Source organism: Micropterus dolomieu, linkage group LG11 (assembly GCF_021292245.1).
Source record: "Micropterus dolomieu isolate WLL.071019.BEF.003 ecotype Adirondacks linkage group LG11, ASM2129224v1, whole genome shotgun sequence".
NCBI lineage: Eukaryota > Metazoa > Chordata > Actinopteri > Centrarchiformes > Centrarchidae > Micropterus > Micropterus dolomieu.
This window is the reverse complement of record NC_060160.1, coordinates 10,254,235-10,267,818: the sequence shown is the minus strand read 5'-3', so window position 1 is coordinate 10,267,818 and position 13,584 is coordinate 10,254,235. Positions and strand designations below refer to the sequence as shown.

Here is a 13,584-nt window from a genome sequence, read left to right as displayed (position 1 = left end):
CCTATTAATGTTTGTTTGTTTGTTTTTTTAGGCCCAGTGTAGGGTAGCCTATAGGCTAGGCCTATGTCTTAAGCAAATGCAAACTTATGCTATCGGGCTGCGATTCGTCATTATAGCATATGGCTACCTAAACGACAAAATACGTTGATTGTATGTCTAATATCTGTGTTTATATTTGGAAAACGGACTATAGGCTATAATTAACATGACTTACTGCCGACTTAGATATAAAATGAAGACACTTTTGCAATTATCTTTATGACTCTGCATTATTTTTCTTGCTGTGTAGGGCTACCAACCAATCCAATCTCTTTTTTACCTGTTAAAATACCTTTAAATGGTCAATACAATTCATAAAATGCTGTTTTCGGCGGACGATCACTTTTCGGCACGACAGGAGAAACTGCCAGAAGTCTAGTTATATTTTATGAACGTTTAGAGTCATCAATATTAAATTTAGTAGTTGGCTAGCATTCCTTGATACGACTGCACTGACATATGCGAGGTTTTCTTGATTAATCTCTCAATATTTCTGAGAGCGTAGTAGGCTATTTGGTGTTCTTAATCTATGTGTTTTTGCCTATTTCGGCTTTTTGCGCACCAGTTTACTATTAGCAACAAAACGTTTGATTGTCCGGTGGTCATGCCTCGAAAGTTTGGCTATTTCAGTATTGCATCTGAAAGGCATTTTACAATTTTAGATTTTTCAGTGTCAGTTAAATCCCTTTTTTGGCCCATTTTGACTGAGGAAAAGAAGCTTCCTAGTAATTATGCACACCTTCATTTAGGGTGTTGATCTCCTCAGGCCACATCCTCCCTCATCACCTGATATGCCTTATTAAATCCAATAAGCAGTGGATATTTCCATGTCTCTCAATAGACACCTTTGAATGATGATGCACATTCTTTATTCATACATTGATCATGGCTCAACAACCCACACATTTTGTCACTGTACGTACTTACAGACAACAACTAAGCGAAAGGTTCATCAGTGTTCATTCCACCATCCCACACTGCCTCCAATTTCCCACAGCCTTTGCTCTCTGTCTTCATGAATATCATGAATGAAACAACATACAGTAGGCCTACATACAGCATTTTATACATGCGGGACACATACACATAGTTACAATTCACTTTGCTACTGTGGGGTTCAAGTAGTTGCTATATCCATGATTACAGAACTAGGTCAACCCTCCAATCCAAATGAATCATGAGATCTGACAGCCTTTTACAAAAAAAAAGACAAAAGTGTGTAAAACATTGGAGGGGTGTGTGTGTGTGCGTGGGGGTGGGGGACTTAGTAGTTAAAAGTTATTAAATTAATTAAGATGATTGCACAAAATAAAACAAGGATAGTACAAGTCTGTGATAACTGTTTAACAGTTTATATTTAACATTGCATATATATAATTACAAAATAGCTTTTAGTATTTAGCAATGCTGAATCAAAATGACATTTTTTTCTGTATATAGGCATTCAGACAGAGGGGAAACTGGTCAGATGTGATTGCATGCTTTGGCATTTAGGAAACTCTATATGCCACATTCTCATTTCTGCAAACTAATCCATTTAAAGGCAAAACAGCAACACGGATAATCAGTCATGATTTACAGTAGTTATATCTTGCCAGAATAGGACATCCATTCCTTGACATCCAGACTGGGACAAAAGGAAACAAAAAGGAAAACAATGGACAGATAGGTCTGGAGAGATCATGATGAAATCCATTAAATTACATATTGTCAATTGCTTTGCTATGGTACAAAGTGCTTTAAATTACTGTGATCTGTAATTTCCTGGGAAGTCTTGGAAAAGTGCATTGAACTTTAATACCAGGGAAAATAGAGTGGGGTTAGTTTAGTTGTGTTGAGAGTGGAAGCAGTTGTATATTTGCAGAAGGAACTGCTCAATTTAAACCAGAGTAAATGTTGATTTATTAGTAATTTATTATTGGGAAATTATGCTGACATTTTGGTCGCATAAATTAAAATGTTACTGTGTACAATTTAGTTACAGTTATTGAGTAGCGCGATTTACAAACCATAACTTGGAAAGCTGTCATTACCACCCACTGTTACTAAACATGATTTTATAATGTGCAAAATATATTTCTCCAATTAACTATATAATCATATGCATCATATCCACAATCAAAATGCATGTCATCACTTTGATTTAATGTGGGGTTTTTTTAATAATAAGATGTTAACATCTATTTCTACCAATGCATTTGCTGTCTGATATCTGATTAGCATGTAATTACTAAAATGATTGCTGTAATGCTATTACATTTAATCTGGCACTCTAATCCCTGCTGACAGATTTTTCTTTACACACTCAGATACAGTAATCTCACAATCAGCAGGCAATTATCACTCACTAACATCAGATACGTCACAGGTCAGTTTGCTCTGCAGAGATTTCAAGGTCAGTGAAGCCACAGTGGCATGATACTTTTACAACACATACACACACACACAGCTCACCTCATGTCTGCTTACACCGTTCACACCAAACACCTGACCACTCACTGTGAATGTGAGTTCATTGAAAGACTCTCTTTTTATGATATTGACATTTTCTGTGCTAATCACGCAAATATAATTTTAGGAAACAGAATGCAAAGCGACCAATGCTTTCATAAACACACAATCTTGCATTTTGGGAGTATCTGGAGTAGTATTTGCGGAATAATCTCTGGATTCCTTTTTCATTTCTACTGTTAAATGTTGCAATTAGAAGCAGCAAAATGGGCCCTTAATCATAGCACAGACTATCATGCCTCAGTGCTGTGTTAAGAAAACAAGCCTACACATAGTGCCTTTAATCCCACATATACTAACTATACTGACTAATCTACAACATCAGCTTTCATGTGCATCCACATGTTTGCTGCCCGACATGCTTTTCTTGCAACCAGTGTGATCTCCTCTCCTGTATTGCACAGGGTCATGGGTCTAAAAATGCATGCAATACTCTCACCGGAATGTGTGTTCTCTTTGGATAAAGAGAAACAAGGGCTTTTGGAGCAAAAGTAGCCAACAAAGAAGTGATTAAGCAGGAGGGGATGGGTGAACGTCCCATGTCATTACCCACTCAGTTGTTTTCATGCGGAAAGGGGCCATATAGTCCCTTTATTTCCCCATAATCTTTCTTTCTAACTTTATATTTCTGTCACACTTTAAGCCCTGGCTCTTTTTTTTTATCACATACACATTGCCATCTTTCAGCCTATCTTCACCCTCCGTCCTCCATTGCTGCATCCCGAAGTCTGCCTCAAAACTCTATCTTGCAGGCAGGAAAGGTTTCGTCCTGCATGGCGACGGTACTGTTGGATCCCAGCACGGTGATGCCCATCTCCCTTTGTCTGTCCAGGGTCTGCTGGTACCACTCCTGCATCGGTACCGACTCAAAGGTAGGGATCACTGTCACCTGGAGTTCCAGAGAAAAGGCTAGGAAATTAAAACTGAGAAAAAGTATCTGCAGAAAAAGTATGGGGACCTCTGATATATCAGGGCATGTCTCCAGCTGTCATTTCATTACTTATTTAGCAACAGTACGGCTCTTATGTGTTTCTGAAAAGCTAATTAATGACATTTGGGATTTGAAATGGACAATAAAATTGAGTACTTTGTCATTTTAACTAAGATAAATAAAGATGACTTTGTTAGCATTCAGCAACTACAGTTCCCTTTACTCTTAGCCATAGCTATGCTATCATAAGATAATGGGAGCTGTTGAATGCTAGCAAAGTTGTTGCTAGCAAAATTGTTTAAACCATGATAAACAAAGACAACAATCATTGTTCTTTTTCAATAACTATAACAATTATTTTCTTTCTTTAAGAGGGCTAATTGCTAAATCTAATTGTGTGTGTGTGTGTGTGTGTGTGTGTGTGTGTGTTGTGTGTGTGTGTGTGTTTCTACCTGCATAGTGTCAGGCCAGGATATCTTGCCATCCAGTAGTGCGTCCAGTGTATGCCTCATTAGCTCTTCTCTCTCTGGGCGGTCGCCGCTGATGATGTAACAGGAGGAGCGAACGCATCTGAAGAAGTCCACGTTGACTGTTGCAGAGGAGGCTGCAGAGGGAATATAGGCCAGGTCCACGTACACGCTGACTTCACTAACAGAGGGAGACTTGGAGCCTGTGACAGACGAGAGAGAGAGGAGAAACTGTGGTGTGAAAGACACCAATTCAACAGAAATCAGTGGACACACTTGAGTCTACAAAGTACACAAAGAAAGAAGTATCTGAAAAATTGACAGTATTTTGTATCATTTACATTTTACACCTCATACCTGGATTGGGTGAAGATTTTGCTGGTGCTGAGCGGGTGCTAGAGGAAGGTGTACGAGTAGAAGAGACATTCCCCATTCCCACTCCACTTTGGCTCCCTGTCCTGCTTTTCCCTGAGCCTGATCTTGGAAAAGCCTCAATAACCTGATAACAAAAAAGCAAAATGATATACAAGAGTTATTATTATATTTTACACCAGCCATAAATAAACAGTACTGTTATCCTCATAACCATAATAACTTGGCAAATATATAACTTAATGTTTAGTATGAATTATATTAAAAAGTAATCAAGATATTCAAAATGTCTTTGAGGACTTTACAATTTACAGGATTACAGGATTTTTACGAATGCTCAGATTGTTGGAGAGGGATGCATACATACCTATTGTTGTTGCCAGTTTAATAACAGAATGGTTTGCTTGCTTTGCTTTATATCTTAGATTTGTGCCTTGAAATATTTTCTTGCATGTCCTTTCTATTCTTATATGTTTTTTTGTACTGGAAGCTAATTATATTTTCTAGATTTTAATTAACATTTTTTAGCAAAAAACGGCCTGCTGAGGGCCTGACCTATAGTTAAAACTGTAATATGTCAAAATGTCAAATATATTTTAATGTTATTTCTGTAGCTTATGGTTTTCTAAAATAGATTCAACTTTTCAACAGTGACCAGGACTAAATACTTCAAGAGGACACAATGCAATACCTTTATGATTCCTAGCACTTCTGGCAGAGGGATGCTATGGCTTGATTGCAGCCAAAATAAAATGTATATTAAAGAAATATCTAGCCTGAATACACACATGACCACATGCACCACAGTACACAGACATCCTTTACTTCAATGCTAATAAGACAAACTTACCGCTGGTGTTTTTTTCCCTCGCATGCCAGTGGCCTTTGCTCTCTTCCCATGAGCATCGGAGTCAGACTGAGGAACGGGCATGGAAGCGTCGGGATGTGGGGGCAGGGGTGGACTGTCCCTGAGAGGGGCTGGTAGAGGATCCTGGGGCAGAGCTTGACTGGTCCGGAGGTCGTGTGGGGAGTTAGACGGCTCACTACCCGACTCATCCTCGTCTGAGTCCAGAGCTCCATCTGCTGTGGTGGACGGGCAGTCCTCCGTGCAGACGGGGGCGTTTGACTCACTGGGCGACATGTCTTTGGGGTTGTTGTTGCCGTGATGATGTGAAGCAAAGGTTCCTCTGGAGGGCTCGCTTCCACCTGAGCTGGAGTCAGGTGGTTTAAAATGCTTGAATTCACAGGGTGAAACCAGACATAAATCCACATCATGAGCTGACACCTCAAAATTAAGTATGTTTGGGGCTGGAGGCCGCCCCATCTCTGAAGCCTGCCCTAGAGATCTTGGGGGCTTCTTCATTGGCAAAGACATCCCCACAAAATGGCCTCCATTGGAGTGGGAGTTATGAACACTGTCATCCCCCTCTCTCTGGCTCACAGTGGTTGGTCCCTGCTCTAAGGACATGGATAGTGATTCATCTACTTCTGTGGACTGTGGTGAGCCCACTTCTGCTGGCATGGAGTGTGTAGTGGTGGTAGCGACAGAGGGAGAAGGGTCTGAAGATCCATCTTTAAATGTACCCAAAGAGAGGAAACTGAGTTGCTTCTCTCTTGTGTGGCTCTCTGGAGTGCTTTTGGGCGGGCATAGCTGCCCCTCACTTTGTTTGGATGATCCATTTGGCTGGTTGGCATCAGCTGACTCTAAGTTACCCATCTGGGCTTGTAATCTGCTGAGAGTGGCCCTGTTGCACCACACATCATCTGGGGACAGACAGTAAGGAGTGTGGCCTGCACTGTTGGGCCGTGAATCAGGGGAGGCAGGCTCTATGGTCTCCTCATCAAGGCTGACAGGGGCCTGGTTCTCTGGAGAAGATCGCGAGGGAGGGCTGTTTCTCAAAGCCCCATCCAGGAGAGTGTATTCAGTCGGGGTTACATCTAGCTGGACTGTGGGCTCGTTCTTTGGCGCCTTGTTCAAGGGAGTTGGAAATCCTACAACCTTTACTGGTTTGGCAGCATTTGCAGGCTGGCCCACAGGTGCTTTCTGCAGGTCTACACCAGCTTTCTCTCCAGTCCACCAAGCCTTGTCTTGGACTCCATTATCCCCACCTTCTCCTCCCATTATCACTGCGCTACCTGCTGCTTCTTCCCCTGAAGCTGTCTCAGCAGCTTCATTACTTGTCTCTTTGTTCAAACCTTCAAGGCTCTTTTCATTGCCTGACTCACTGCTTTTCTGCTCTCCTTTATCTGCTGTTTCCACGTGCACCACTTCTCTTTCAGTTTCCTCCCGCAGCCTGAGAAAATCAGCCGTCATATCCTCAGGGGTAGACATTTTGGAGCCACAGGGAGACTCTTTCTCAGGATTTTGATTCTGCTGCTCTATTTCAAGGCCTTCTGACTCAGTCCCAGCGTTGGGTTTGTTTGAATTGTTATTTGGCAGTTCAGTGTTTACATGTGCCTTCTTGCCATTATTTCCCTCCTTTCCTGATGGTTTTCTTGTTTTCTTCACCCCAGTTTTAGAGTCATTTTTTGTGTCTTTTTTTAGCTTAGTTTTATTTTCATTCTTTGGTTTGGAAGAGAAAACATCCTTTTTCCCCTGGTCATTCCTCATAGCACTATTCTCCTCTTTAGTGCCAGGCTTCTCATCCTTTTTCCTATCCTTCCCCCCTCCTTTCTTTGAAGTATTCTTTTCTGACGATGCTCCTTTTTGCTTTGCACCTGTCTCTTTGATTCTGGTTTTATCGGCATCTCTTGTACTGACTCCATTGAATACTTTTCCCTTTTCCCTTACCAGTATTTCCTTTCCCTCTCCCCTCTCTTTTCCATGTTTGCCTGTTGATTCCTTCCCCTGTGACCTGCCACTGTCCTGGCTCTCTGTCCTCTTGGCCTTTCTATCCTCCTGCAGCCTCTCCAGGTCCCCGGTGGTCACCGTGGGTTTCTGGAGGAAGGCCAGCCCCTTCAGCTTCTCCATCCCCTGCAGCAGCTTTGCCTGTGGGGTAAGACCAGGGAACAGCACCCTGACCACCTTCTCCTGGGGACACGCTGGGTGCCACACAAGCAGGGCGGACACTGAGGCCAGGGCGGTGAGAGGGAGAGTTTGGGATTTAGGTGCTGATGACACTTCATCGGGCCAGTTTTCCATGAATGTCTGGTACTCCTGACTGTTTTTGCTGGGGTTGAGGATGTATAAATCCAACTGTCCCACTCCCATCTTCTGGAACAGGGTTAACGGCTCAATGGGAACCCCTAGCGGGCGAAACAAAGGCTGTGGTCTGATGTCCAACTTCTTTAACAATTGTAGGGTCAGGGCCGCCTGGTGTGTGCTCTTCAATACATTGTCCATACCTACCATGAGAAGAATGATAACTTTACTTGATAACAGTCACTCACATTAGAAATCTAGCTGGGGTCCCTACATAACTGGTTATTACCCCATGACTAGGGGAATCTCTTGGGTTTTAGACCACTAGTTGAGCTATTATTGTATAGTATTTCGATGAGTGGGGCCCCATTTTCTTTGTGTCTCGTGCTCTAATAGCACATACACACAAAGACAGTTATGAACACACATATGCACACAGGTGAAGCCATACACATTCCTACCAACTGCAGAGGGCAGTAATGCATATAAACAGTTGTTGGTGGTAATGTAGTCTGTTTAACTCTGATTTTAAAAAAATCACTGTCCATATGTCTGATTTGTTCAGAGATTCAAATAGGTCTGGTGTTCTGCCCATTGACTTATGCATTGCAAATGTACATGTTAATATACATGTATTTGATTAACAGGAGACATTCTAGCCTATATTGCCTGCTCAGTCATATCTTATTCAGTACTGTACTACAGTACGTTTAAATGCATCACTCACAAGGCTGTTCTTCCACCTGCAACCTGCCGGGGGCGTTAAAGAACACTACTCCAAGCTCTGGGGAGATGAGCCTCTTAGACGAGTCATCTGTTGAGACAAAAGAATATAGAGACACAGAGAAGCACATGCACTACAAAGAAAACTCAATCTCATTATGTTTCATAATACATATTTGCGAATTAGTCTGGCAATGCCAGGCCATGAATTCTTGCCTTTGTTATCAGACCTCAGTTCCAACTCAGCCACCTTCCTCTCCAGGAAGGTGTTGACCCCATGCAGGTTCTCTGTCCCAATGTGCGTCAACAAAACTGCATCAACTCGGTCGAGGTGGCGGACCAGCTTCCAGAAACACGCCTGAGAGTCTGAGCCGCCGTCTACAAGCACCGTGAACCCGTTCACAGCAAAAAAGGCACAGTCACCGCGGCCGGCAGGGAACACATAGCAGCACGGGCGGGACAGCTTGAGAAAACCAATAGTGGTGGGAGGAGGCAAGAGGTCAAAGGGAGATGGAGGGGAAAGGGTACCAGAGATGAGGGAGGTGAATTCCCCCAGGGCCTCCATGGCAGGCAGCACCTCTGGGGGATTGATGTGCAGACTGAAAGGACCCTGCAGAAGCTGGTTTCCCAAGAGTGTCTTCCTCCACTGGCCAATGTTGGGACAGCTGACAGTTAGACTGAGTTTGGAGGCAGAGCTGTCTTGATCTATGAACTAAAGACAGAACATTTTGTTAGCATACATCATAAAGCTGTTTTTTAGCCTACTGTTTGTTTTGCAACAATTTTACTTTTGAGGCCAAACAATAAAATTAGCTGTGCCAATATTATAGACATTTTGTAACAACATATAAGTTGGCTGATAAGGATCCAGAAATTAGGTAAAAAAATGTCAACGATATGGTTAAGGTACTATAAAAAGAGTGTCTACATTGCATAGTTAGTCCAGTGGACAGCACTGACAAGTTTTTTTTTCAACTGTAAAATGATCCACTAAGTATAAACTCTCAAATATCAATATCAGTATATGACTCAAAAATGATACATTTATTTTTACATTTAAAGCAAAAGCTGATGATGACGTATGAGTTTAGCAGTATAATCAGCCAGAGCTGAAACAATTCATAGATTAGTCAATCAATAGATAATAAATTGGAAAATATGTTGATAATTAATTCATCATTTAAGTGATTTCTCAAGCAAAATTGTAAAACATTTGTTGGTCCTAGATGCTTAATTGTGAACCTTTGCTGATTTTATCTTTTTTATATTATTGTAAATTGAATATCTTCGGGTTTTGGACTGCTGGTCAGATAAAACATGCAATTTGAAGATGTTACATCGGGCTCTGGGAAGATGGAATGGACATTTTCCCACATCTTTCTGCCATTTAATAGACCAAAGGATCAAGAAAATAATCAGCAATAGGCAGATTAATCTATAGTGAAAATAATTCTTAGTTTCACCTCTAAAATGTGCCTGAATTTACAGATGTTCAATTATATGAATCTATTAAACAGCTGAAGCAACAACTGAACATTTACTGGCACAGAAAATAGAGAGAGACATTGTCGTACCTGTTCCGTCAGTATTTGTTTCAGTTGCTGTGGTGAGAACAGTCCTCTGTGAAACAGCAGGTCTCCACTGTCCTCCACGCTCTGGCCAGCCAAGACCAACAGCTTATGGGCTGATTCCCTGGACAGCAGAGCCAACACCTGGCCAGGCCAGAGAAGCAAAGATAGTTCATTTCTCAATGTTATTTAATCAAATAATTATATAACCCATAATTAAAAGTAAAATAATAACATTAGAGAATAAAGTAAAAATAATAGGAGAGAGAAAAATCTAATAACACAGAGTATACTTTTGAGCTCAATCAGCATAGAAGTAATTTTACAACTATTTTGATTATTTATTACTCACGTTTGGGTCACTTTACAAGCCAAAATACCTACCATTTGGTTTTAACAGCTTCTTAAATTTGGTGTCAACTGCTTCTTAAATGGGACTATTTACTGATTTATTTGCTTTATATCATTATATCAGCAAAACATAAAAATAATATTCCCGGCTTTGTTTCAAGACCTCATTTTAAAAAAAAAATCATTTTAATTGATTTTATCATTCAAAACTATGATAAAAAATAAAAACCTTCATCCCTGCATCGTTACAACACCTGGCTTGGACAACTATCTTCCAAGAACTTGGTGTATCTCTGAAGGAAACAGGATTTATGCCCTCACCTCTGAACAAACCTGTTCCTGAGATGGACTGATCAGCACCTGAGTGTCCAACACTCTGGTGCTATGGCGCAGACACTTGTGCCCTGAGGAGGCAGAGAGAAAAACAAAAGATAGAAAGAGAAGGACAGGCAGCCAAGGGGAAGCAAACAAGGGATAGGGAAAGTCTGAGTGCTGAGGGAGTTAGGAAACACATCGATGGATCTGAGCAGTGAGCGAGAGGCCAGAAGCAGGAGGGGAACTCAAAGAGGTCAATGAAAAAGTCAGTTGGGATAACCGAGTGGGTGATAGACTCCCTGAGCAGAAAAGAGGAAGGAAGAAGAGTGGAACAGCTGAGTCAGAGAGACTGTCTGAGGATGAGATGCCAAATTAACTCAATCTCAGTCAATATCCAGTCTGAGGGGAACTGGATCATTGATTGAGGATACAGAGCTAACTAGAAAAATAGAAAATGATAGCCATTCCTCACTGCTATTGGCTACTGACATACAGATCTTCACATTTTTATGCATTTCAAAAGGTGATACAGCGGCATGTGCAAGTCCAAATCTTAAACATCAGAAGATCAATACCTCTCTCATGTCGTTACGCTAAACATGAAGCTAGAGCTAGAAGCCGATTAGCTTAGCTTAGCATAAAGACTGGAAACAGGGGGGAACAGCTAGCCTGGTTCGGTCCAAAGGCAACAAAATCTGCCTTTCAGTCTTTAAAGTTCACCAATTAACATGTTATATCTAATTTTTTAATTCATACAAAAAACTAAATGTAAAAATGATGAGCATTGTACAGCACCTTGTTACTCTGATTTTAAAAAAGCGCATTATAAATAAAGTTTACTTACTAACTTTATGTGTGGAGTTTGTGTAACACTTCAGTTTTTGAACACATTAAACAAATAATATATAGCCTAATGTGTTAATCAGTCAACTTTAGAGGTACTGGTCAACTGATTTTCTTACTTTTGGACTGAGCCAGGCAAGCTGTTTCCCCCTGTTCCCAGTCTTTATGCTACGCTATAAGCTAACTAGTTGTTTGCTCCAGCTACATATTTAACGTAAAGGTATCAATGTTATCATCTAACTCTAAGCGTACTGCCAAAAACTATTTCTTCAAGTCTCTTATAAAATGTAAAATCCCTCCATTTTTCAAAATCCAGACATCCAAAATAATAAGCTCTATACTGTATTAATTTGTCATTTTAGCTGACACTTTTATCCAAAGCGACTTACAATTGCTACATAGGCCTATGTCAGAGGTCCCACGCCTCTGGAGCAGTTAGGGGTTAAATGTCTTGCTCAGGGACACACACTATCCACTGCCCCATCGCAACCCCTATTCAGAATTCACTACACTGTAGTATTTATCACATACAGGCAACCTTTCTGGCTGCCATTTTGTTCCTGTCTGTGTTCATCACCTCACTTCACAGTTCAGCTGTAACATGACTGTCTCTGACTATGATGTTTTTCTGCCTTTTTACCATTTTCCCTGGTTGTCCTTGGCTCTGCATACTGAAAGGCTGTAACACATGCAGAACGAGAGGTGGCACGGCTTGGTTGCAGGCCTCTATTGTTTTCTGTCCAAAGGGTCCACCCATGTTTAACAATTCCCCGGCTGCTCCTCCACTTTCCTTCCTTCCTTCCTCATTTACCCCAGGCCAGCCAAGCTGATGAGTTGCCATGGGGACAGGGCTTTCTGTGTGATAAAGGGTCAAAGAGTTTGGGCAAGGAGTCAAATAAACACACTGTAACCTACCTGAACCCTTGAAAGACGCAGTGTGATGGGAAAGAAATTCTTGGAGATAGAGGTTTAAATTACAGGAATTTAAGTCAACGTCCCATGACCGAATACCTGGAGACATAAAAGATGGTCACACATGGTCACATGGGGCAACTAATGGTTTTACTCTCTCATAACCAACATGCACACAATTGTCCAAATACTTACAAAACAAATAAGTGTGAAATTGTAATGTGCAAAAAATAATTGCTGCAGGTACTCATTTCACAAAGCATTAAAAGACATGTTGCAATAATGGCTGTTGTGCATCCATACAAACGTGTACAAAATAAGAATTATTTTAGTGAAAATGTACTACTAAATAAACCTAAAGTTGAATATTCACTTGCTGACAGTGTCAACAAAAACAAAGAAAATCCTTCATAAAAGAAGAATTCATGGCAGAGCTGTTAAACCGGATTGCTTTAGATGGTACAGATGTAATAGAGTGGTCACAGAAAGTATAATACAACATGTAATAAACAAAACTGAGTGAAAGTCTCCAAATTTGGTGATTTTTACTTCTCATTTTAAGCTACATGCACCTTTAAAAAACAAATTGCAATGCTTGAATACTTCATAGCTTGTGAAAAGCTGACATTTTGGAAGTAGGCCTACATGGTTTTCACCAGTGATGAAATGTTGATAGGCCTGATGAAAATTTAAAATATGTCTCTGTCTTTATTTCTCTCTGTATCTGTCATCCAGTTCTAGGCCTAACTACAGCCGCTATGCTGTTTGTTAAATTGGATGCACTCATATATACCATATACATCTATAGTTGCACTCCCACAGCCTGTAATTATAGCTTGCCATGCGCTGTCTACTGCCTACAGTCTCCACGGTTTCTGCTGTACATAAACACACAAAGGTTAATGGCACATCGTTCACAAGTGGCAATGCGTTGACTGAATAACCGCCCTGCAACATTTCCCCAAAAGCTTCACCTAACATAACGAGGCGAAAGATAAACCACCCGCTCCAGACTGCTTTTAATTATAATGTGCCCAGAGGGGTGAGGTGATGCTGATGGTGGAGTAGCGCCCGATGACGCATCCTCGGTCAGTAGGGATAAAATTACATAAACAGTGCAAAAGGGTCAGAGTGGCATCCTCTCTGATTATTTAGGCGGCGAGAACTTGCAGGCATCTGATTTTTATGCGAATGTAGAGAATAGCAATAGCGGGTAGCAAAAACAAACAAACAAAAAAACGTACCGCGTTCAATCTCCCCGGTGATGTGTCCTGCCTGCCTGAGGTGAGCGGTCCGTCCGATAATGATGAGCAGGGAGTATTTGTGGGGGCAGAAGTCGGAGTTTGCAGTCGCAGCGCGCCTCGGCTCGTCCTGGACCTCCCTCTCCAGCACCCGGCTGGACGCCATGTT

General features: G+C 41.3%; 1 protein-coding gene across 1 annotated transcript; it reads right to left on the bottom strand.

Annotated features, from left to right (window-relative positions):
* Positions 1-891: 891 nt before the first annotated feature.
* On the bottom strand, positions 892-13,581 carry LOC123979386 (microtubule-associated protein 1S-like). The gene is made up of 9 exons (XM_046063294.1): positions 13,419-13,581; positions 11,903-12,117; positions 9,760-9,897; positions 8,402-8,897; positions 8,190-8,276; positions 5,171-7,665; positions 4,306-4,447; positions 3,934-4,151; positions 892-3,439 (listed from the first exon to the last, which is right to left on the bottom strand). Exons 1-9 carry the CDS (start codon positions 13,579-13,581, stop codon positions 3,284-3,286), a joined length of 4,110 nt encoding a protein of 1,369 aa, XP_045919250.1. The 3' UTR covers positions 892-3,283.
* Positions 13,582-13,584: the final 3 nt, after the last annotated feature.